The 25,992-nt window shown below is 31.9% G+C and overlaps 1 protein-coding gene across 2 annotated transcripts in view; it reads left to right on the top strand.

Annotated features, from left to right (window-relative positions):
• The window catches only part of LOC127698702 (VWFA and cache domain-containing protein 1-like), a 123,948-nt gene extending 99,825 nt beyond the window's left edge, over positions 1 to 24,123 (top strand). For both annotated transcript variants that reach the window (XM_052202339.1, XM_052202335.1), the window contains 10 exons: positions 2,684 to 2,850; positions 3,241 to 3,351; positions 5,122 to 5,229; positions 9,043 to 9,145; positions 10,525 to 10,620; positions 11,353 to 11,493; positions 12,637 to 12,740; positions 13,532 to 13,651; positions 16,268 to 16,401; positions 18,495 to 24,123. In XM_052202339.1, the coding sequence (XP_052058299.1) occupies positions 2,684 to 2,850; positions 3,241 to 3,351; positions 5,122 to 5,229; positions 9,043 to 9,145; positions 10,525 to 10,620; positions 11,353 to 11,493; positions 12,637 to 12,740; positions 13,532 to 13,651; positions 16,268 to 16,401; positions 18,495 to 18,787 (1,377 nt within the window). In that variant the 3' untranslated portion in view covers positions 18,788 to 24,123. The remainder of the gene's footprint in view (positions 1 to 2,683; positions 2,851 to 3,240; positions 3,352 to 5,121; positions 5,230 to 9,042; positions 9,146 to 10,524; positions 10,621 to 11,352; positions 11,494 to 12,636; positions 12,741 to 13,531; positions 13,652 to 16,267; positions 16,402 to 18,494) is intronic.
• The last annotated feature ends 1,869 nt before the right edge of the window (positions 24,124 to 25,992 follow it).

The following is a 25,992-nucleotide window of genomic DNA, read 5'->3' as shown; positions in this document are numbered from 1 at the left end:
AAGTTTGAAAGATTTATTTTATAAATGGTAATGTCAGGTTATTCATTTTCAAAAACCCCTTTACCTTCAGTCCCCCTTTTTTCTAGATAACAAGTGGTAGTCAACTAACGACATGAACCTGTCTAATATGGTTATAGCAAAATCAGATGGACAATAGTGTACGACAGATTAAACATTTATTTAGTCAGTTGATACACTGCGACCATGTTAAACCAAACAACAATTACGGCTGCAGACGTGTCAAATATTAATTTTTCTAAATCCTGTTCGAGTACTTTTTGCAAATGTGTACATCTTTATAACTTGTATTTAAGAAAAACTGTGTTTAAGTTAGATGCGATCTATGTAAAGTCATTATTCCCTTGAATAAACTTTTTCTTAAAAGGTAGGGATTATCAATTTAATACCTTCAGAATATCTTTGAATATTGATCTTATCGGTACAAACATTTATCTTAAAATATTTGTATATATAGCATATAATTTAGTTTATAATTGTTTTGAGAACTGCATTTTATTGCTCGCTTAAGATGATTTCTCTTAATGATCTATAACGACTTTCGGGTGTATTTTTCCCCGTTTCTCGTCAGGAATCTATAGCTTAGCGGTCAGATCATAGCCGTAAAAATAATCACTATTGAAAACTATTTTGACAGATAAGGCTCAGTCACCTTGTTTCATTCAGTTTGCTAGCAGTCTTGTCCAACCAAATATTCCCTCCGCCATCCCATTTTCAGCCAGCCTTCATTCCTCATGTAACATGAGGACATCTCAGCTACGCAGCAATACCTCTGCACTGTCATTCATTAGATTTTTTATCACTGGTCAGTCTTTTAAATGACATTTTTTTATCCCCCAAGTTCTATCAACTTAAAACTCATATTTCATTACTTAGACTACAGTTGATAAGACAGGTCACGTCGAATTTCCTGTCAACCACTGTTTCGCAAGCATTCAAAGTCAGGATTCAGGGAACTCGACTGAGAAATATTTTCAAAATTAGCTAGAATTATTTTCAAAATTAGCTGAGATGATTTCCCAAGGGCAATACTATATCATTTCATTTTATTTGTCAGTTTTTCTCTGTTGAAATTATTCGTTTTCAATCAGACATTTTGTCTCTGTTATAGCACCACCAGCCACTTTATTACTTGGTACAGGTCATTAAGGTCAATTACAAGTGTATAGCAGTTGCAACCTTAAGACGATAATCAATGTACTCTAAAATATTTCACAATGTAATTTACGGTTTACCTTCTTGGAGAAACCGAGTGGTTATATTTTTTTTTTATATCAAATAAAAAAATAACTGATTTCGTATTGCTATACAGTTATAAAAACTTGTGAGGATCCTACATCATATTGATAGTATATACTCATATTTTGCCATATTACAAGGTCATGATTTTTATGCCCCCGCCGTTTCCGGAGGGGGCATTAAATGTTACCCTTGTCCCAAATTTTTATTTGGACATGTAGCTTCAACTGAAATGTGCGAACAACTTCGGTGTGTAACAGAGAGTCTGATTCTAGAATGGGCAATTTATCCTATGAGAACCAAATGATTATAACTGGACTTTCTTATAAATATATACACTATACCGTACTATCGACAAATAATATTTCGCACGCTTATTAACTTTCGAGTTTGTTTCCGAAGTTTATCAGATTGTGATATTGATAAATAATCTACACAGAATCATGGAGCACGTGCAAAAATAAGTGAATTGATAGAGCCATGCTGAAATATTTTTTGTATTTTCCATGCGTTTCAATTCGTTAATTAGACCTTACCATAACAGTTATTAAATGATTTTGTGTATTTGTTTTGTTTTTTAAGATTTAATTATTAATATTTACCTTTCAGTGCACGTTTGTTTAAATTGTTTCATCACGGGTTTTCCCCTGCACTTGTGCTGTGCGGTGGCCGAAGTTCTGAAGAGAGTTTTCGTAGTTGGGTCACTGCATTTGGAAAAATATCGCCGAATTAGAGTACTGGAAGGCAATAGTTCAATAATAGCACATTTCACAAGATTTTGATAAAAAAAAGAGGATTTTGTCTTAAAAGAAAGTCCACCTACACTTGTTTTATAGTTAAACTTAGCCATTTTAGTATTCAAAACATATTCAACTTTTTATTTTATCTTAAGTATCATATGACTTTCACCAAACACATTTCTGAAATGAAATATTGAAATCGTTATTAAACGTTCATTTCAAAGATACCCATAAGTAAATGAATTTAGGTCTTAAATGCTTATTTTGACTTTAACATCATCCCAACAATCTGAAAATAAGAACGTTAAGTCTGATTAAGAGTTAAAGTTAACTTTCAGATATTTTCTTGTTGTAAATTCAGTACCGTTGAGACATTTTTCTTGTTGTCAAATCAGTAGCTTTTCAAACAGTTCAGTGTGTTGTTGTTGTGTACAGGTATACAGCAACTACTGAACAGTCTGAACAGATTTTAATTGACTGTAAGCGACTTGTCTTAAAACTACTGAGTTTACCGCCATGGATAAGTCTGACAATTTACTGAAAGGCTGCTCATGATTAAATAATTCATTGTTCAGTCTTTTAAGAGAAAATCAGATGAAAATGCCTGTTTCAATTGAAAATTAGTTTACTTTGATCTATATTGTAGCTTTTAGTATGTATTAATAGTACTATAATAAAAATTACAGTCAACTGTTCGATCATCTGTTTGGGCTACTTATAAAGCTGAGCAGTTCTGGAAGGAACATCCAGCCACTTATGTGTCATGGCGGTACATTGGTACAAAATCAGGAGTCATGAGGACATATCCGGGAATTTTGTTGCATAAAAACTTTGACCATGAAAAGAGACCGTGGTAAGAAATAAAATTACATTATTCGCGCTTTATCAATCAAAATCAGTGGGAAACAATGCTTTAATCTCAGGTCATGAATACAAAAAAACAAAAATCAAATTCAAAAACAAAATAGTCTTATCTTTTAAGTAACGGTTGGTTGACATTGTATAAATACTAATTTTGATATTCATTTTAAACACATACTTTTACCATTAACTTTATTACAAATACCAAAATTAGCACAATAATATTCACAGCATGTCATGCGCTAGCATTATAGCCATGTATGTATATAAAGCATATAGTTTATTTTAATTATTTTTTCGTAGCCGATGTTAATGAATTATTATCCCGTATCATTTTGTTTATTCAAAATAATGGAATCAAGTAAAGACAAGTCTGTTTTAGGTGGCGTCAGGCTTTAGGACATCCAAACACTATGTATCTTACAACACCGTATGTTGATGGATGGGGATCCGGTATAGTACTGACATTCATACATACATTACATAAAGCAGGGTAAATATCATTTTCATTCACATATTATCAAGCTATTTCAACTAATGAATATGAAAGCACTGTATAGCATAGAAGGTAGAAAAAACTGCAAAAGGGGTCAAAATCATCGGTTTGTAATTCATTGATTTTGGGGAGAATATGTTTTAAAGTGCATAAACACTTCATATCTTTAAATTTTTGAACAATGCAATTAATGTATTTGGAATTATTTCAATTTCCTGACGTAGGTGTATTGTCACTGATATCTATTCCATTATTTTGCAAAAGGATGTCATTGAAAGCACCTTTTTGTTTTGTAGTCCATCACAGAAACGAGCATTTTTAAGCTCCCTCAATTTGGTTTTATTACTCCTTTGTATAGTTTTTTAGATATAAAATCATATCACTGTTTCTTATTTCCTGTTAGAAATGATTGCTGATTGGGTAACAGACTTTGCATGTCAATAAGATGTTGAGTTAGCTCGATTTACAATTGTTTAATCAATGCAAGTGTTTATGATGAAGACAATTACCAACGATTGTCCCAGACATGTATCAAAACAATGTTGTAGTGTTAGAGATGGACAACGATTGAAATGTAATCCTCAAAATTAAACCATTACTTTTAGTTTGGAAAAAGTATACAATCTTTTATGGTAATATTCTTTACAAAGCACAAAAATATCAGTATTCACCTCAAAAGCTAACAAAACCTTTAAACAGACTTATAAAGAAGGAATATAGTTACGATATTGTTGTCAGGTCATTAAAGATTGCATATGTTGGCTTTAATATTGATTCACTTATAGGGTCTTTGCATCGGAATTAAACATATTTATTCTAAAACCAGTTGTTGGCATGACACGGGTTATGTTCTTCTCATATATTTTTTGATGGTATAATACTAAACCCCTAACAGGAGGGATTGTGCCTGATATTCATATGATGAAGACATAATCTTTCAATCAGTTTAATTGAGGTCTGGAGCTGGCATGTCAGTAACTGCTAGTAGTCTGTTGTTTTTTATGTACTATTGTCATTTTGTTTATTTTCTTTTGTTTCCTATTCTGACATCGGACTTCTCTTAAACTGAGTTTTACTGTGCGTACTGTTGTACGTTTGTTTTTCTACATTGGCTAGAGGTATAGGGGGAGGTTTGAGATCTCAAAAAACATGTTTAACCCCGCCGCATTTTTGCGCCTGTCCCAAGTCAGGAGCCTCTGGCCTTTGTTAGTCTTGTATCATTTTTAATTTTAGTTTCTTGTGTATAATTTGGAGTTTAGTATGACGTCCATTATCACTGAACTAGTATACATATTTGTTAAGGGGCCAGCTGAAGGACGCCTCCGGGTGCGGGAGTTTCTCGCTGCATTGAAGACCCATTGGTGGCCTTCGGCTGTTGTCTGCTCTATGGTCGGGTTGTTGTCTCTTTGACACATTTCCCATTTCCATTCTCAATTGTATTCAACTTAAAAATAGTTGCTATCCGCAGACAAAGTAAATAACTACTCAATTGGAAGAAGATATAAATTTAATGATATGAAGCAAGATTTACTTTGTTCATGCACATGACACATTATTTCATTCATTTTGTGCATAACATTAAACCACTTTTTGTTTTGTTTTTGGAGTGAAAACGAATACAATATACATAACCATAAAAAATGCCAGGTGTTGAATGCCCGATCTTGATTGCAAAAATCAAAAACGCTTCCAATTATGATCAAAAAGTATTCAATTTGTTTTTGAATAACATTTGTTAACAATTATTTATGCTTTGACATGTTTTAGAACTGATGGAATTGGTGCAGTAACTGCCACTGTCGCTGCTGATTTCCCGTTACAATATTTTAATTGGTTTATTAATGATATTTATCCCTCCTGCGATGACGGAAACAGGTAATATGTTATCATACATTTCAACAAAGATTTGAACAGTGATCTTCGTGAGCCGATGAAACGGATATCATGCTTAAGATATGGGATAATTCAATGAAAGGAATATGTCTAAAATGCTGATACTTATATATTTTAATCCTGCATTCAGCCAAACATGCATTTCAAATACGCGTATGCAAATGATTTGTTTATATATTTGTTAAGTGTAGATATAAAGTCGCCTGTTATCCAGCTTCTATGTTGAGCGAAGAAAGGCGAATGATACCAAAGGGACACTCAAACACATAAGTCGAAAATAACCCGACAAAGCCATGGCTAAAAAAAAAGACAAAAAGACAAACAGACAAGCAACAGTACAAAACACATCATAAAAAAAACAAAGACCAAAGACTGAGCGGTTATATATAAATATTTTTTACATCACAGTTAATTGTTGTCTTTTCGCGGTCCGCCCTAAAGCCATATCGGCTTCTATAGAAGAAAACAGCTGGGAATTAAAAAAAAGCATATGCTGACAAAAAATTCAGGACACTCAAGCTGTAAAGATGTGAGAAGAATAAAAGTTTGTTCATCATGAAGTAATGCGCAGAAAAAAAATCATTTTTTTGGAGGTGGTCAAATAAATTGTTCGATTCTTAATTTCAGATGCGAAGTAAAACAATTACTGCATCGAATAGGTGTTTTTGTAATCTTGTTCCTGGCTGTTATTGAAAAAACATGTTTTTGTGCTTTGTGTCGATCGAACGAGTCAATCCCTTTCCAACTAGGATTTACTGTTTGTTAAGCTTTCCCACATCTGTTCGAGGTCAAAAAAGGGGGTGGGGGTTTCTACGCAGATGAGCATACAGGTGATTAATTCCACTATTTTCGTAGACCTTATTTGAAAAATTTATTACTAGGTTTTTTGGGGCCCTTTATAGCTTGCTGTTCGGTGTGAACCTAGGCTCCGTGTTGAAAGCTGTACTTTGACCTATAATGGTTCACTTTTACAAATTGTGACTTGGATGGAGAGTTGTCTCATTGGCACTCATACCACATCTTCTTATATCTATTTTGATTGCACGAAGTCTACTAGCAAGTAAAATAGATAGTTTAGTAGTTGAACAATGTCTTGAAGACGAAATAAATCTATAGGATTGTGAAAGGTGTTTTGTGCAGTTTCAAACCAGTAAATAGCTGGAAATTTCAGGTTATTCGGTTCTACTTGTCAAAAGTTAGCAACAAGTTTATCTTTGTTAACGATTTTATTTTCCGAATATTGAGTCAGTTGGAATGTTGGCGAATTTGTGATTTCCTTTTGCAGAACCTCAATACAACCCTAGATAAAGCCGACGAAGAAAGGTATTACATCGACCACCGAAATCTATATTTTTATATAGCCTAGGTGGTCGAGTGGTCTAGTGTACTGGACAGGATGCAGGCGGTGTTGCAACGATGTCACAAAAGCAAGGGTTCGAATCCCGCTGAGGGAAGAACAAAAATTTATAAACGCAAATTTGAAGATCTAACATTGCTGGGCTAAATTTGAGACGAATTATATATATATACATGCCGAGAAATATATAACTAATTTGTAACCGTTAAAAAACAAGAGAAAGCTCAAAGAGCTTCACTTTTCATTCTGTTCATAAAGTTTGAACACATATTTTATATTTTTCGACAATGCATATATATTGCGCATTTCCTATTATTGTAAAATGACGTTGTTTTAAAACATATTATAAAATATTCAATTGGTAAACTACTCGTGAAATAACAAGAATGTTCTCATAAAAGATATTTGTAAAGAAACTAACCTATAAATTTTATTCGCCTGTGGTCATCGGTCAAATATTGACACTATTATAACACATGTGTTATAGAAGTCGCAGGTCAAATAGTACGATCAGGATAGCTGTTGAACGTGCAAATTGTGAAGATAATAAATTAAATATAAATCAAAGCAACAAACAGGTTTTTATTTCACTCGCATCTTCAAATAATCACATACTAGTATTATCGATCCATGTTCGTGTTTTCATACTCACAAAATTCCAATTTAAGACTAAATAAAGGCAACAGTAGTAAACCGCTGTTCAATAGTCATAAATCGATTAAGCGAAAACAAATCCGGGTCACAAACCTAAACCGAGGGAAACACATCAACTATAAGAGGAAAACAACGGAACAACAGAAACACTGAACTGCTACAAAAACAAACGCCAACTTACATAGAAACGGACTATTTGATAACAACTGCCTTATTCCTGACTTGGTACAGGACATTTTAAGAAAAAAATTGTGGGTTGAACCTGGTTTTATGGCTAGCCAAACCTCCCGCTTATATGGCAATGTTTAAAATACCGCTAAAATGACAACATTACGTGACAGGAATACAGTACAAATAAACCCAAAAACTCTCAGGACAGAGAAATACATAAATAAATAATATAATAGTACATTACAACATGTAAACCAAAGAATAACAACGGACACCTCCCTTTTAATTTACGACAGTACACCAGTACACCACAATAGAATTATGAACTGTGCGTCACACGAATGTATCAACGCCACAAAAAATTGCCCTACGTGTCTTTGGCTAAGTATACTATTTGTAAAAGTTATATGTATAGTATCTTATTGCTCAGTCTGGGTATATTATATTTTGAGATTTGATTTACAAATTGATACATAAATAGTGATTCACTTTTCCACTTACTTTATTATGGTCGTTATACTATATTGTATTTATATCACATTGTTACATAACTTTGCTATGGAAGAAGATTTGGGTATAAGAAAATGTCTGAGGGCATGCAATCATCATCAACAAATTTAGTAATTTGGGATTGCATTCAATATCGGAAGTCGTAGATGATCCTGCATGACATTGTGTTCATTAAGTTTTGTTTTAGTTCAAGCAGGCAGACCTATTTTGTTTATTAAGAAAATTTGTGATACCGATAGAATTGAGCTCCATGTTTAATAAAAAATAAAATAACAAAAATACCGAACTCCAAGGAAAATTCAGATGGGAATGTCCCTTATCATAAGGCAAAATCAAAAGCTCAAACCCATAAAATGAATGAAAAACAACTGTCATATTCCTGACTTGGTACGGACGCCATCACGAGTTGGTTGACCGTTATGGAATAACCGTTTCACAGATGATATCTGATATGTTCCTTATGTCGTAACTACAATACCCTTCCCTTTTCACGAATGTGACTTACCGAATTAGACTATTTACCGGATTTGTAATAACATAAGCAACACGACGGGTGCCACATGTGGAGCAGGATCTGCTTACCCTTCCGGAGCACCTGAGCTCACCCCCAGTTTTTGGTAGGGTTCGTGTTGCTTAGTCTTTAGATTTCTATGTTGTGTCATCTGTACTATTATTTGTCTGTTTGTCTTTTTATTTTTGGCCATGGCGTTGTCAGTTTGTTTTCGATCTATGAGTTTGACTGTCCCTCTGGTATCTCTCGTCCCTCTTTTGGTACAGGCATTTCCTTATGTAGATAATGGATGATTTAACCTTTGTTTATAGCTAGCTAAAGCTCTCACTTGTATGACAGTCGCATAGAATTCCATTATATTGACAACAATGTGTGAGCTAACTTTCACTGTATCTTTTGTTCATTTGAAATAATGAAATCGGAAGTAGTTAAGAATTTTTTTTAACTATCTAATTCTTTGTTTATTTTCTGTGCCTGTTTTCCGATGTTATCGTTTTCTCCTTCGGTAAATGATTATGTCTTTGTTGTTGACCTGCTGTTCATTGACATCAACCAATTCACAATAATATTATCCTCCTTTTTATCATTTCAGGTGCATTATTTTAGATAATAGTGGATTTATTGTCATGCACCCTCGGCTTAAGGACACGACAGATGAATCAGATTTTCTTGAACCTAAACATATTACTGTCGAGGTATCAATACTGCATATTAAATCTGCATTGTATCTGTTTTGAACTTTTTAACGGTTGTCAATGTCGATAAATTCCTGTATTGATAAATTGTATTTGGGTGGGGGGGGGGGGTATACGTTAATGGGGGTATAGGACAAGCAATTTATGGGGTTACACTTTAAACAAGAATATCAAATAGAAGAAACGCGCGTCTGGCGTTCAAAATTTTATTACTGATATCTATGATGAGTTTAATTAGAAATTGGTATTGATTCTTATTTCTTTTTTAAATGGAACTAAAAAGAAACTTTAATTAGTTTTCCATAAACTTAAATGTGACTTCTTACTGTGTTCGTCCGGATATCTCTGCATTTCTGTATTTTATGTTCTGTAAATAGCGTTGTGTATTGTTTCTTTTTTTTACCTCTTTCGTACTAAATTATGAGGCCTGTTGTTTTGCGTGTCGCTTCTTTGTCTTCGATATCATGTAGTTCAATATGGACCTCTATCCTAAAGGTGGCATGTAAAAAAATAACTGACTTATTTTTTTTAAATGTTTAAGGAAAGACTATAAGCAAAAGCAATAATAGCGTCTATAAACCCGAAAAATACAAACAAACTACATGCAAAATGAGATAAATTTAGAAACAAGATTTAAAGAAAAGAGCTTCTTAAAAAGGTTTCTTTTATGTATGAGCTGCTGTCTCATTGACTTATACCCAAATGTCTTAATGTATATAATATTCCTATGGTATAATCTATCTTTTTTAACACGATTTTCGTTGAAAAAAATCTATTATATCATTCTGATGAATTATTTAAAACTGAAATCAAGAGAAGAAAAGTAGGTATTACATGTGCACATTTTCCACAACTAGCCATCCCATCTCAGTTACACTGATGTCGTAGAATCTGCGTCTACTTCACATTTTAAACTTCAATAAATAAATCACACAACCGTTTTAGCACATGTGAGATATCATAGCATTCAATCGGTAATATTATTTTGAATACCTGTTTTTACCTTTTTTAGTTGTCCTTTAAGCACAGACAATAGCAGTGAAATTTTCATATTTAGTTTAGTTTTTATTTTCACTGACAGTGGTGTCTTGGATGTAAAATGATATTTATCTCAAAGTGATTCAATATATTCAATTTATTTCCTTAGTTTTTCCTCTGGTTAAGGGGATAAGTTGTTCTTTCAGGGGTCTCTACGCAAGCATTCCTGGCTGCTCAAGGTTAATATATATCATATAATCTAAAATAAAGTATGTTGATAGTTTTTTTCTTTCTGTTATCTACTCATATTTAAACCATTTCTTGATAATCATTCAAGTCTTCTCTTAATCATTTAATCAATCAAAATATAAAATACTTATACTGTGTCTTGTTATTTGTAGGAACCTGGTATTGCTGAAATGTTGACATCTAAAGGAGTACTGAATAGCAAAGAATGCCAAGATTTCTCTGTGAACACAAATCTTCGATCTTATAGGGTAACATCATCTTATCTTATAACGGCAGTATATTGTACAGATATCAATTTATTTTGTTAGTATTTTAATTGTTTGTACCGACTAACGAAACAGTTCCAAATATATTTCTGCAACAAGATTAAAACCTGAAATAGATCATCATGCGTAAAAACAAAATGTGAAATGCTTTAAATGAATGTGATAACATGTTTCTTGACGTACCATAATGAGATTTTGACACTCAAGTAGTTTTTTTCTTTTGATAATAGCGCGAGGCTGTAATAATATGCATAAGCCATCTGGATAATAACACTTTTTAAAGCATATCCGATTTATTTCTTGTTAATTAGGTAATAAAACAATTGATTGTATTTACTTAAATGAATTATCTAATTGAATACACGTTGTAGAAAGGCAAGATATTATACACTGATGATTAGACGCCAAATCTAACAAAACAGCAATATGTCTAATTGAGAACATGACAAAGCTTTAAGATGCTAAGTTAATTGTATCGCGTCGAATACGCACTGGCAGTCAAATTTAACAATCATTGATTATTTATTATGCGCTTCCGATGCTTTTAATAATCATTATATATCTTTATATTTATTCCGGTTATTAGAATTATCCGATAGTTTAACATATTACTAGTCATAATAACATAGGTTATGAGATGTATATATTGCTATTTACATGTACACTCTTGAAACGATTGACCTATTTGAAATCTGTTTACTTGAATAAACAAAGGTTACCATGCCATCAGGATTTTCGGGTGGATTGGACTTGAAGGATACTGAAAACAATTTTGAGATAAGACCAGTAACTGACAGTAATTTGTTTATTATAAGATTCCAGTCGAGACCATCTACCGAATGTACTTCAATTTGTGTAAGTTAAGGCTGCGTTTTGCATTGTATTTGCTTTGATTTGTTTTTTGCTTGGAAACCTGTAAGCACTCAATGTGTTGCTATAATTAAACGGATTAAGAATTGTTTCCGCTTCAATATTTTAAACTGCAACTATTCTGACGTACCTATGGGAGAAGCGAAAGATTCGAACAGTACATTCAAAGTCATAAGTCTAAAACAAACTGACAATGCCATGGAAAAATACGAAAATTGATCAAATGACAAGCAACAGTACACAAATTAGAAAACTAAAGACTAAGCAACTCCAACCCCACCAAAAACCGGGATGATCTCATGTGCTCGGGAAGGGAAGGCAGATTAAAACCTGTTTGTATATTAAGAATAGAAAGAACATATATGGGATTTAAGTAAAGCATACCTTTTGATTAACTTGAACTATCAGTACCATTCAGTATGTGCAAGGAAACAATTAAATCTAATAAGGACGGTATATAATAGAATAAACACATTTAGCCTGGGGTCCTGGCTAACCTTGCGACGCGCAGCTAGATCGGGCCGGGATGCCAGGCTAAAACACATTCTTTTGGTCTCCATTATCGGCTATCGATACGGCAAATATAATAGGATCTGTGTTCCCGATTACAATTAACGCAAATGTTTTGGCTATCGTTTACATCAGCGTTTGTCTGCATTTTGTACAGCAAATTTTGATATACGTAACCTATTGCACTTGTTAAAGATAGTCGATACTATTGTGTGATTATAGACAGAAAAAGAAAAATTAGTATGCGAATCATTCAAAATATTAAATAAAGATATCGAAGAATCAACAGATGTTAAAAACACCGTAAATGAAAATGGAGCTGGACAAACAGAGCCTACAGAATTTTCATCAGTTCTTTTTTTAATTTTATTTCGTTTAAGTTATATGTATTTTTCATGTCAGAACCCTAATTTTGATTAGCAGACAAAAATTGCGATAAAAGCATTCCAAAATAATATTTTTTAATTATAATTTTATAGGGTTTTAAAGCATTGATCGAGCGCACAGTATTTTGCGCTTTATACAAAATATAGTTCGTTCAACGCTTTTATACCACGGTAAAATTATAAAAAGGAAAATTCAATACTTCGATAAATATGTTTTCTTTTATGAATTTAGCAAGGATCAAAGTCCCCAGATGTATTTGAGTGTCAGGATAACTGCGACTGTTTATGTCACATACCAATTACCTATGACGTTTGTTCAAACAGATATAACACAGAGTACGTTTAAAAGAGAGCTATTTATGATGAATATAATGCAGACATACACAGAAAACCAGCATCATTTCTTTATTCATAAAATGCGCTAATTGTATTGTTACTCAACCACCTTTTTCTCAACAGTTATATTATGCAACATTAAAAAATTGCTTATTGCTTTCTCAGAGCATTTTTATAAACAACACTTATTTCAGTTAAGATAAAGATAATTTATTCAATTCATATGTTTATATCATAAGTATTAAGGCAAGTTTTACTTCATTATTTTTGAATGCCATAGAGATGAAGTATTTATAGTGCATAGGTCATATTTATATATATTTTGACTTTATTCATCATGACATGCAATACAATAAGATGTTTCCAGTACACTTGTTCATCATAAGAAAATATTTTACTTAACAGATAAACAGAACATAGTCATTATTAAGAGGTGGTATGGGAAAAAACATATGTCACAAAATAAAGACCTTTGCCTGTGAGAGAGCTTTGTTGTCTCATTGGCACTCATACCACATCTTCTTATTTATCTTGACCAAAATAAACAGTACACATCACACTGTTCAGAAAACCAAAGATATCATTACTCAATTGGGAAAATAACACTTGTGTGTGTCAGAACAATCATGAAAGCTCAAACTTTTACATTATCTTCTTCAGTATTATTATAGTAAGTTTATCTTTATAATGAAGTCGGCTGAAGACAGTAAAGTCTTTACGACCAAGACAACTTGTTTTCGGTAGCTGTCGTAATAATACTGACCTTATCTTTCATGAAAATAAACTTTTAGATCCGCTCCTTCACCATGTAGTGCAAGAATCCCAGATACATCTGGTAAAAACGATCCTGATATAACTGATGGCCTGGACGCATGCTATACACCAACATGTCACGAGAAGTCGTCAAAACAGTAAGAATGAGATAAATAATATAATTGTTGAAATGTATATAGAATATTTCAGTAAAATTTGATCGAGCCATACGATCTCGCCTATTATTGGTGATTGGTTAAATTCAGTCTGAAGTTCGAGGTTCCTAACAACAGTTAAGATCAGTAGATATCCAAAGTAAGAGAAGACCTGATCACATGCTTTATTTAGAAAGGCGAACATTCACAAAAAAAGGAAAATTTAGCAAAGTCTATACAGAAATAGTTTAATTTCGATTTCAAAATCTTAAAGACACAATCTAAGATCAAATTCGACCGAGAGAATTGTTACCTTTATGTATACTCGAATAAGAGAATTATATCATTAATAGTATTATCCATTTAAGACATTTGTATGTATCCAAAAAATAATCAATGGATACGCTAAGGACAGTTCGATGGAACTTCTGTGAGCCAAACTTTGTTCCTGTGAAAAAAGTTCCAGTGGAACTTATATCACAGGAAATATGTTCTGGGAGAACTTTTTCCACAGGTAATTTCTATATGAATTGTTCCATCACTATAAAATAAGTTCCACACTTATACCTGGTGAAATAAGTACCGGGTTGGTGAAATTTGTTCCTTACCTAGTGAAATAAGTTCCAGGTTTGTGAGATTTGTTCCTCACCTGGTGAAATAAGTTCCTTGTCTGTGAAATATGTTCCACTGGTTAAACAAGTTATCTTATATACTGAGCATTTATCATCAGTGAGATTAAAGTTATCATTCAAGTGCATTATAAAAATAAGTATTTATATAATAGATAAAAAGTGTAAATCATCCAGTTTGGATCCTATGGAGTATAGCAAATGTTTAATTATATACTCTGTAAAAAAATATCTAAACTTTTGAACCAGAAAAGATTAGAATAAGAAAAATCATTCAGAAAAAAAGTATAGTTTAAGAGGAATATATGTACTAATCTGAAAAGGACAAAGTGACTTGATCATTTATAAAAATCAAAAGACATGTAGAAAAAAAAGACACACTCTTTTGAAACTGTGCCATGTCCTAAGTACATGTATGACTAGAACACTGGGTCATGACAGTTAACAGGAACCAAGAAGGAATACCGCATAAAACATAAATAAAAGTTATGATACATTACCATCGCTTTTATTTCTTATCTTCATCCTATAGTTACAGTCATGCCTTCAATTGCAAATGTATCCCATGCAAGTACACTCAGTATAGCATTTAGCTTGCATTATAATTTAAGTGTAACAAGAAAATGTTTCGGTGTGCAATAATGATTGAGCGGAACTTATTCATTAGTTTCTATGAAATATTTACATGTTCGTTTAAAACTAATGTCACAGGAACTTATTTAAAACTTTTTAATATTAATTGAAACAAAATTCATGGAGCTATGATTTTTGTTCCGGAACTTATTTCACATTTGGCCATTCCGGAACAAATTTTACAGTGCTGGAACATATTTTCTGTGATATAAATTCCGGTGGAACATATTTCCTATGTAATTTGTTCCGGCGGAACAAATGTCACGCCGGAACAATTTTTTTGTTACACTTCATCATCTCAACAAATAAACATTGAACAATATATATTAAATGTGTATATGTACAATAAACTCATTATATATACCAAGATTAAAATGTATACGCCAGACGCGCGTTTTGCCTTCAAAAGACTCAACAGTGACACTCGAATCAAAAAATTTAAAAAGACAAACTAAAGTACGAAGTTTAAGAATATTGGGGACCCAAAATTCCGAAACGTTAACAAAATCCAGCTAAGTAATCTATTCCTAGGGTAAAACATCTTTAGTATTACAATGTATTAAACTTGGAACAATGCACCTCAATCTAAAATTGTTGACAATTTCCTAATCGGAATTTTATAAATTATACCTCATACATGTTGAAAAAACTTTAAATTACACATCAAAACTGGCACAAACAATGTTTTGGACCTTTTAGACCTTTTTCAAGAATGGGAGGCTATATTCCCGATAGCATCAAATCTGCTTTTCTTTTTTTTTTCTCAAGAAACTTCTATATTTATTCAAATTATATGAGGGGTATAGAATATATAAAACTAAAGTAACTGTGAAAATGACCTATTGATTTGGAGTGTAAAGTTCTCTTTTAACTGATTCTTAACTTTATTCATTCCACTTCATCTTCACTTCAAGTCAGGAACCATTTCAGTGTTTAATTTTAGTCATATCTTTATAGTTTTGTCCATTTGAGAATTTAGTTGTGATGGCGAATCTTTGGTTGTCAGTTGTAAATGAGTTAATTGCCTAGACGAAAAGCTTGGCATGGTATAGACACTTGTCTCGGGTGATTGTTGAAGACTTCATATTAACCTGTGTGTGTGTGATTTGGAGGACTATGTGTTTGTTGGGGGTCTTCCCTATTTAACTCCAAATGATGTTTTGTCAATACTGTTATTGACACTGTCTACAAATGGACAACGATAACTACTACAACTGAACTAATACCAAACTCTTATAGTATATTCGAAATTATTTACGGTCATATACAAATGAAGCATTCATATTCTCTTTATTTTGGTGGCTATTGAAGGATAATATTTAGTCGTTATTTTCAACTTATTTGCGTCTTATTTCAGAGAATGTTATAGCGAAGCTGAGTGTACGTGGTGCGAGTATACAGACATTGGACAACAAATTGCTACGCCATGTTGTAGGCTGAAAGAGGATTGTTACTTTGGTAAAACAACACCTGAAAACAGAGATACATGTGGTATGTGTTATTAATATCCAATTGGTCTCTGCCTTTAATTTTTTTAAATATTGAATACTGAAGAACAACCAAGCTAGACATTTTAAATGCTTTGAATGCATTTCTTGTTTAACCATGGACTAGTGCTGAAATTCGTTTTTGAACGAAGGAAAAAAAGCTGATTAACAAGTTTTATAAGTTGTTTATACTTGTTATTTGAATCGACCTTAATTGAGACGTGTGATCTCAACTATCTAAGAATAGGTTTCTACCTTGAAAAGTTTATAAAAGATATGCAAGACCGTATGATAATCAAGAAAGATTTACAAACTAAGGCATAGACTTTCTTTTTCTTTTTCCTATCAAGCTAAATTAAAGTGAACAAGCAATATCATGGGCAACCTCATCCAACATTGTTTACCAAAAATGTCTCTTTATTCTGAACTATCTGCAAGCACCTAACAAATCGTAATATGAATTCAATTTCAGTGATCACGTTTTTCCCGGTAATACTTAATCAGTTATGATATGTGCACTTAAAGATTTTGGAACCAACTTCATAGATCGTTCGATGATTTTACCTTTCTTTGTCAAGAGCACCAACCTTCATATAACAACAAAAATCGTCCAATATCAAATGTGTTGACTTGGGTAGTTGCAACCTGAGTTGTAGTATAGTTATTTTTTTGCATAGTAAAAATGTACATTACAATTAAAATGTATCATTCAAAATATGTTTATGTAGTAGTGTTGGCTGTTGGCAATATTTACGCTTTCGAACGGACACTCCTTTAGTTCCGATGTCATCGCAATGGTATCTTTATACATATAAAACCGATTTCAGTTCGCAAGACTCGTGTGTGGAATAACCTTCATTTGGTACACACGAGTCTAAAATCTAGAAGGTGCTTAAGCATAAATTGTCCAAGGTTAACCTTACCTCGAGGGATTACTTATCTCAGTTCAGTACACTTTATGTTTTATGAAATGTATCTTTTAAACTATGCTATTATTCGAAACACTGACTACTTTGTTATGTTCATCATAAACACACGTATATTCAAAAACTATTCTTAAAAAAATATAGAAATCATATCAGATTTCCTATTTTTATTTTCAAAAATAACAAAATAGACGATCAATGACCACTTTTTGCTAAAGTTCTTGATGTATTTGAGCAATATCAGTCATCATAAAAACTTAGAAATAAGTTAAACAATTTTTACAATATCAAATCACCATATTTTAACATATTTTTGATAAAACTTCTGAATTAGCCAATAGTCCATTTCTTATTGGTTACTTCGGAAAGTAATATTTTTAATTGATATGGCTATATATGATCAATGGAAAAAAAATAATCACAAAAAAAATTAATTTCTAAATCAAGAATATATATACAGCTGAGCTGGAAAACTGTTAATACAGACAAAATCGAAATGTAAAACTATAGTAAACATAATTTATGACTGACATGAATGGCAAACGAATAAGTCAATCACAGATGAACTCACCGGTCTGGAACAACTAAACAGAACCCGATTTTCGGGTAAACTGGAAACTAGTGTCCGAACCTAATGCGACTAGTTGTCTAAAAATTATACTCGGACGTGTAAAACTTTGAAAAAAATATAAATACATTAATGAATTTGTACATGTATATTTTATTCATTTTACTTAATGAAACTTTTTACCCCATCTATGCTAGTAGTTTGATATCAAAAACAAAAAAAGTTATTATCCGGAAAACCAATTGGTTCGGATGAACATTAGAAGAAAGCAGCGATTATATTCTTCCTCGAATTTTTTTTCCGTAGAGCATCAACCGAGTATAAAACAATTAAATAATACACAACCCGCAGATTTCGTTTTGCATTTAACTAAAAAAAACAGTGAGAAGATCGTGCCACAACACAAGTTGTTTTACCATGTTTACCTTGTCTGTGAGATATCGTAATAGTTAACCATGGAAGTAATATTCAATATTAATTTCATGAGTTAACAAACCAACCCTCACAAAATTTGCTCTGGGTTTATTATATAATTATATAGTGAATAAGTGAATCCAACCAATTTTAACGGAAATATAAGTTCTAAGTATACATATTTTTCAGCACCGATATCTACGCAGGCCCCTGCCGAAAGCGGAGGCGAAGGAGCAAAAACTGGTTGGATAGTAGGTGGATCTGTGGTAGCTGGAATAATACTCACTCTGGTTGTGTTCGGTGGAGTAAAGTATTTCAGAAATTGTGAAAGAGAAGATCAAACAGATCCATATATAGATGCTGTTCCTGATCGTGGTGAACTTCCCCAATACACAGAAAGAGAAGAATGTACCGGCGAAGAATCACCACAAAGATTCTATGATAGGGCTAATCAGAATTTTTACTGTCAACCAAATACATGAAATCGATAATACATTGTAATATATAATCGAAAGGTTTGACGGTATACGTACGTCCTTATTGTTCACAGCTATCATTCTAGATACCAGTAGGAGTCAACTTTTTTTAATTTCTTTGTTATGTAATAGAAACGTGTCTTTCATTTACGATTTTCGTTTCTGAAATAGATAAAATTTTGGTTTTATCGACATTGATTGTCAAATTTTTTTTTAAACAATAGTTATCAAAAATATTTAGAGTGTTGTGAAGGCCTTGAGAAGTTTAAGAATAGAGAAATGTGTAATCACAAAGTAATGCTATATAGTAATATCTGAATATTGAACTTGGTTTTTCCATACAGTGATCAATACTATTTAAATTATACTCAGTAAATTATTATTGTTTATCATTAAGAAAAATTGGAAATAGAAGAAGGTATAGAGTCTTTCCTGGTCGAATTTAACCGAACACATGACTGACATGTTTGAGTACATGTTACATCCTACTTTAAAACTTTCATTCACACCATTTTTCTTTATTTTTTTGCCAAAGACCGACTACGCACTATGTTTTTCCAAACCGCGATTGAGATTAATAGCTTTAAGTTTTGAATGAAAAGGTTTTTTTACCCAAAATCTTTGACGCTATTTCAGTAACCATGTGTATAATCTTATCTACAAATCTACTAATATCACGAGCGTCTGTTTCAAAGACGTCAATTGCATTATTAAAACAAATAATTGCAATGCTCTTTGAATGCTTAGTTATTTATTATAATATTATCACATATGATCAACAAACTGATCTTTTTGTTTTGTGTTTTTTAGCTCACCGTTCCGAATGAAATGTGAGCTTTTGCCATCACTTGGCGTCCGTCGTCGTCTGTCGTCGTCCGTCGTCGTCCGTCTGGTGTAAACTTTTTCAAACATCTTCTCCTCTGAAACTACAGAACCAATTCCAACCAAACTTAAGCTGAATGATGCTTAGGGTATCTAGAATAAATTTTGTATTTTATTTACTGTTTTGTCAAATGACATGGCCGCCATGACTAAAAATAGAACATAGGGGTAAAATGCAGTTTTTGGCTTATATTTCAAAACCAAAGCATTTAGAGCAAATCTGACATGGGGGTTAAAGTGTTCATTAGGTACAGTTCTATCAGCCCTGAAATTTTCAGTTGAATCTGATAACCCATTGTTGGGTTGCTGCCACTAAATTGGTAATTTTAAGGAAATTTTGCAGTTTTTGGTTATTATCTTGAATATTATTAATGATAAAAATAAACTGTGAACAGCAAAAATGTTCGGCAAGGTAAGATCTACAAATAAGTTCATATGATCAAAATTGTCAATTGATCCCTTAAAGAGTTATTGCCCTTTAAGGACAATTTTACACAATTTGTTTATCATGTTTTCTAACTTTAAAAAATCTTCTTCTCTGAAACTACTGAACCAATTCCAACCAAACTTAAGCTGAATGATTCTAAGGGTATCTAGAATAAAGCCAGCAAAGTAAGATCTACAGATAAGTTAGTATGACCAAAATTGTCAATTGTCCCCTTAAGGAGTTATTGCCCTTTAAAATCAATTTTTCACAATTTGTTCATTTAGTTTGCTTACTTTAAAAAATCTTCTCCTTTGAAACTGCTGAATCAATTTCAGTCAAACTTGGGCTGAATAACTTCAGAGTATCTAGTATAAATTTTATATTTTATTTTCTTGTACGTCAAGAAACATAGCCACTATGGCTAAAATGAAACATAGGGGTAAAATGCATTTCTTTTATTTTGAAGAAAATATGACAGATACAAAGAACATTTCAATGGAAGTTTTAAGCCATTCATTAATATATATTGAAAAGCAAAAATAATCATTGATGAAAGATTTAAGCAAAACATTACAGGTGAGCGATTCAGGCTCTTGAGAGCCTCTTGTTTTATTTATGACATTATTTCTATCTAGATGACTATCAATCTCCTGAATGTTTCTTCAATTTGTAATAGGATTATGAGCAAATTATTCTTTTATATAACTGATCATAACTAACTAAGTAACTAATTTTATTCAGTATAAAATCCGGTAAATATGTATTCAGTATAAAATCAAGTATATATATACACGTAAAATGTCCATGTAGAATGTCAAGAGAATGTACATATATATTCGAAAGTAAAAAGTCGAAGTCCGAAACATTAATCAGTCATGCAAGTAAATTTTCTGGAATTAAGACCCATTTGTTCGCCCTTAACCCACTTGATGTCGCTAATATAATGTGGTAATTAATGTGTTTGATAAACGATCATGGTCAGTGGCGTTTTACCCCAAAAGAATTTTACACATGTGTATATCTTTACAAGATACATCTTGCTGCCTGAAAATACTATTTTAGGTAAATCTTTGGCTAATATCAGAATATTAATATCAAGCTCTTGAAATAAGGTTATTTTGCCGTTTTTACAGTTTTGCACAAAATTCATGAAGTTTGAAGTCCTTTTGCAAATATTTCAGACACATTCACATATATGAATAATAGTGTCCGATAAACTACTGTCTTATGAAAATCTGCAGGATGCTTTTTGGTTGAAGTATGATAAAAAAAAATAATTTCGAATTCAAGTGGCCGAAAAAGACGTCTTATCATACTTTCTTATTTTTTCAAAATCTTTCAGAAGTACACTATTCATCATTTTACGCCAAATAATCATAGCAAATGTACGGACTAAAAGTCGAAATAAGAAGATTTGAAATGAAAAACTTTTGCTGTTTTTTTTTAAATCGCTATTGCGCTTCCGTAGAAACATTTTACTGTAAAATGATAGTATTAAATGTCATGCATCTTAATGTGTTTACCAAGAGTATATATGAAGACAGCGATGTGTTCATTTTTTTTTCTAGTTCTGATTGCCCCACATCAAAAGTTCTGATTGTCCCACATCAAAGTTCTAATTGTCCTACATTATTTTATAGTGTCAGCAGTTCTTAAATAAACAATGAACGATTGTTTTTTTCTATGAGCAATTTAATGAAAATTAATAATTGCTTTAACATACTATTAGTTTGATATCAATTGTATTGATGTATGCTGATGATACTATTTTTTAGGTAAATATAAATTATCTGTAAAAAATGATAGACGTTGTTCATTTATGTTTTAAAGTGCATAATTTGCATATTAATATGCTCAAAACTAAGATTATTGTAACAGAGATGTTTATAAACCAGAGGAGAAATGGTCCATTAATGGAGAGTATATTGAGTTACGTGATGAATTTACATATCATGGTATATAATTGTTCAATTATAATGGTATTTTACTAATACTCAGAAAATGAGTCAATTCAAGGTAAATTTAAGTTTATTAAATAAAATTTAAGACGAATACATCAATACAGAGACACTTCTGTCTTTATTTGACATATCATATAATATATGTTTCAGGCAGAGTGAATTGTGGTAATACAGTGTGGGAATATTGTAATGCATCGACATTGAAACTCTTCATTTATATTTTTAAAAGAATATTTTGAAAGTAAAAAGAGTACTACACATCTAGTCCTGTTGAATTTACAGACGTATGTATCGCAAAATGATCAAATATTAGTGTAAATTGTTAAAAACTGACAAATGTATTCTGAATTTTTTTTTTACAATTTATGTATAGAAATATTGGATGCTAGCTACGTAAAAGTAATTTCAAATTGAATTGGTCATGTAAAATAAACAATTTACTATGTAATTAAGGTTGATGTAATGTGTGGTTGACACAAAATGTTATAAATGAATATGTGTTAACAGCCGTGTTGCTGATAGATTTATAACTAAAGCAATGTAATTTTTTTGGAATCTCTTTTACAAATACATCTATGACAGTCATGGTTCGCACTTGTATAATGTATATTTACCAGTTGATATGATATTTCAGAGATAGCGTGTGCTATCATTATTTCCTTGATAGAGGGTTGCTGCTTAAACAAAAGGTCTAAGTGGTGAAATCAGAATTATCCTTTCGAAAATTCTACGGAAGCCATCTAAGTAGACCGGTGAATTTAAGATATAAACCAGTAACTAGCCAGAATGGTTTACATGAACGTAACTAGAACATTGAAACTGGAAGGTTTTTGAATATCAACAGAAACAATAGAATATGTAATACGTGCAACTGTAATTCTGCAAAGGATGAATACCATACAATTTTGTAATGTATTAAATATAAAGATCATCCAATGAGTATAAAAACCTTATTACTGGAGAAATCCATCATTTTTTAAACTCATTAAAATGTTATCTGTTCGAAATATAAAAGAACTTTATAATTATATTGGAAAGTATTTATATATTGCCAAAAGAACTTGCAATTGTTGGATGTGTATATCATGCTTTCAGATTGTTTAGTTATGATATAAGTTACGCAGTGTGCTAGTGATCTAATCCGATGTATATGCGGTCAGTAAATTCCATATGGGGTGAGAGCAATTTATCTTACCGACTATCTCAATTTGTGGTATTTAGACTAGTGGCCTATCAAAAGGTTCAAGTCTTCAATATAAAGAACCTATTTCCATTGGTATATACAAAAACAAATGCCAACAATAACAACTTGATAGCTTTTGTTGTGTTTTCTGCAATTATTTCAATCGTTCATCTTCAGTTTCTTCATCTGTTGTCAGGGCGAAACATTTCAGATTTTTCTTCAAAGCCGTGTTGTTTTTATAAAGGGGCGTAACACCACTACTAACCATGTATTCAAATAAACCACGCCACTAACCACATATTAAATATACAAGGTCTCCACACGGTCGGTTTTAACAAATGACATTCCTAGAAATGTATAGAAGGTGAGTTAACAATTAATATTATGCTCCTAGATTGTTTTAGCTTGTATGAATTGCATTAATGAATTACACAATTGTTCTACGTGATGAATACTTAATATTATATTATACTTGATACCTATATATAAGCTGTATTGCTCTTAGAATAAAGACTATATATATATATATATATAATAAGTACGTCTGAACCAATGCATGACGACTCTACAACAGATTTTATCCATCGGATCACCAGCAGCGATGGTGATACAAGGCTGAAAAAACATTCTGTATATATAATTCGTCTAAATAACAGCCCAACAATGTTAGATCTGTAAATTTGCGGAAGCAAATTTGTTGTTCTTCACTGGCCTGGATTCAAACTCATATATATATAATATGTGTAAATACGGATTGTTGAATACTCCTTGATATATACGCACTTTGATAACATTTAGAAGTTATAATAAAATATATCTATAATGTTATGAATTTGTTTATAAATTTGTGTATTTTAGTTTATTAAATAAATTTATTTTGTTTTAATAACATGTTGGTTTTTTTCCATATACACTAGTTTTCTAACAACTTAATATGAATAACATAAGATGTAAGGTATACGACAATGAGACAGCAGCCGAATGACAGAAATAACAAAAAAGACATACACAGGGCAATATACAATCATCAACAATAGACAGTTGTCTATGCAATATGTCGTCTTCGGAATCGTCTTGTGTCTATAAAAGATGTACATAAATGAAATAGAAACAATCAAAGATCTGCAATTAAAACCAAATTCACATATCATGAAAAAACATAGACTTTCGTTTTCTTTATTGATCCTCTTACTTTAGGATTACGATTCATGTATAGCTTGTTCTAGGTTTGGGTTAAGTTTAAAGGTTAGCACAACTACTGACGAGGTTCCTGGTTTGGAACAGGCACATTAAATTGTGGCGGGTTTAACTTTTAAAGATTACAACCCTCCCCGTTATCAACTTGATCAGTAGAAATACAGAAGGTACATAAATGAACGTACAATAAATAGACTCATCATAGATACCAGGATTTAAATTTTGTACGCCAGACTCGCTTTTCGTCTACAAAAAAAAACAGTGTAGGAAATGCACTTATCTCTAAAATAAAAGTAACAATTATACCGTATCAATGAATTCTCGAAGTTACTGAAACCACACTAACTGTACTTAATTTAAAAATAAGGAGGTGTGTTAAAATTTCCAAGGAGTCAGCTATCCACCAAACCCAAAGGATGCTTGGATTTAAGCAACTATACAGATCACCGTACCGTACTAACGAGAAAACCAACGGCCTGATTTACGCTAAAACAATAAATGAAAAATAGATATGGCAGGCAGCAACCAATGACAACCACTGCATCACAGGCTCCTGTCTTGGGACAAACACATAAAAGATATATCGGTGTTAATCAAGTTACTGAGCGCTCAATCGTCTCATAACCTGAGACACAAATGCCTGAAAGCACAACAAAAGAATAAACTTAAAATCAGTATGAAAAATCTTAATTTATCTGATTGATATGAAGCACAAAAACATCTACCATAAAGACAAAAGACACAAAGAACTGATCTAAGAGAATACTTGTAGTTACTGAAAGCTAGTTAAAAGCCAATTCCCAAATATAAATAAACTATTTCTTTCAGATTAAATTATTAATCAGTGCACATCCAAAAAGTCATCAAAAACAGTCTGAGAAAAGAATAATCTTTCGCAATGTGAAAATATAAGTACATTGTTTCGACATGAAGGATGACCAGCAGTTTTCAATAGTGTTTAGCAATACTTGTTTAGATATGTTTTAATTTATCAAAAACAAAATCAATGTTTGTGACCCATGAAAATCATAGCATCGTCGTTGTGATCTAACAAATCTGACTTGATCATACATAATGTAAATTAATGTTTTATTTAAAGCTGCAGTTGTTTGGAGGCCTCCTATCAAGTACTGAAAAGGATATACATAAGACTTGGTTAACATGTCTTTTAATTTTTTAGATCTTATTCTAGCAGAATTTTGTGATTTAAAGGAAGCATACTAAACAGTAAACTTTTGTAGGATAGTTGTCTCATTTACAACCAAACCACACCTCATATATTTTTTTCGAAATGTCAACAGTTCCTTCTTTTTGATAAATGAGATAAAATTGTCATCCGTATGGTGTCCCAATTTTCTTTAGCTAATCGGAGATTTTTTTCAGATCATATGCAAACCATTTTTAAACAAAAAAATCATTATACAAACTCCTGTCCAAGATTTCAAGACTGCCGTCAAAACTTGGGATAGCTGATTTTGGCCCAAAATGTAAATGTGAGTTCGGACACGATGTCTATTGAAAAAAGGGAGAAGATACCAATATGGTGCACAATTTTTGATAA

Source organism: Mytilus californianus, unplaced genomic scaffold, assembly GCF_021869535.1.
Source record: "Mytilus californianus isolate M0D057914Y unplaced genomic scaffold, xbMytCali1.0.p SCAF_1, whole genome shotgun sequence".
In the NCBI taxonomy this organism is placed as follows: Eukaryota; Metazoa; Mollusca; class Bivalvia; order Mytilida; family Mytilidae; genus Mytilus; species Mytilus californianus.
This window is presented reverse-complemented; position numbering and strand designations above follow the sequence as displayed.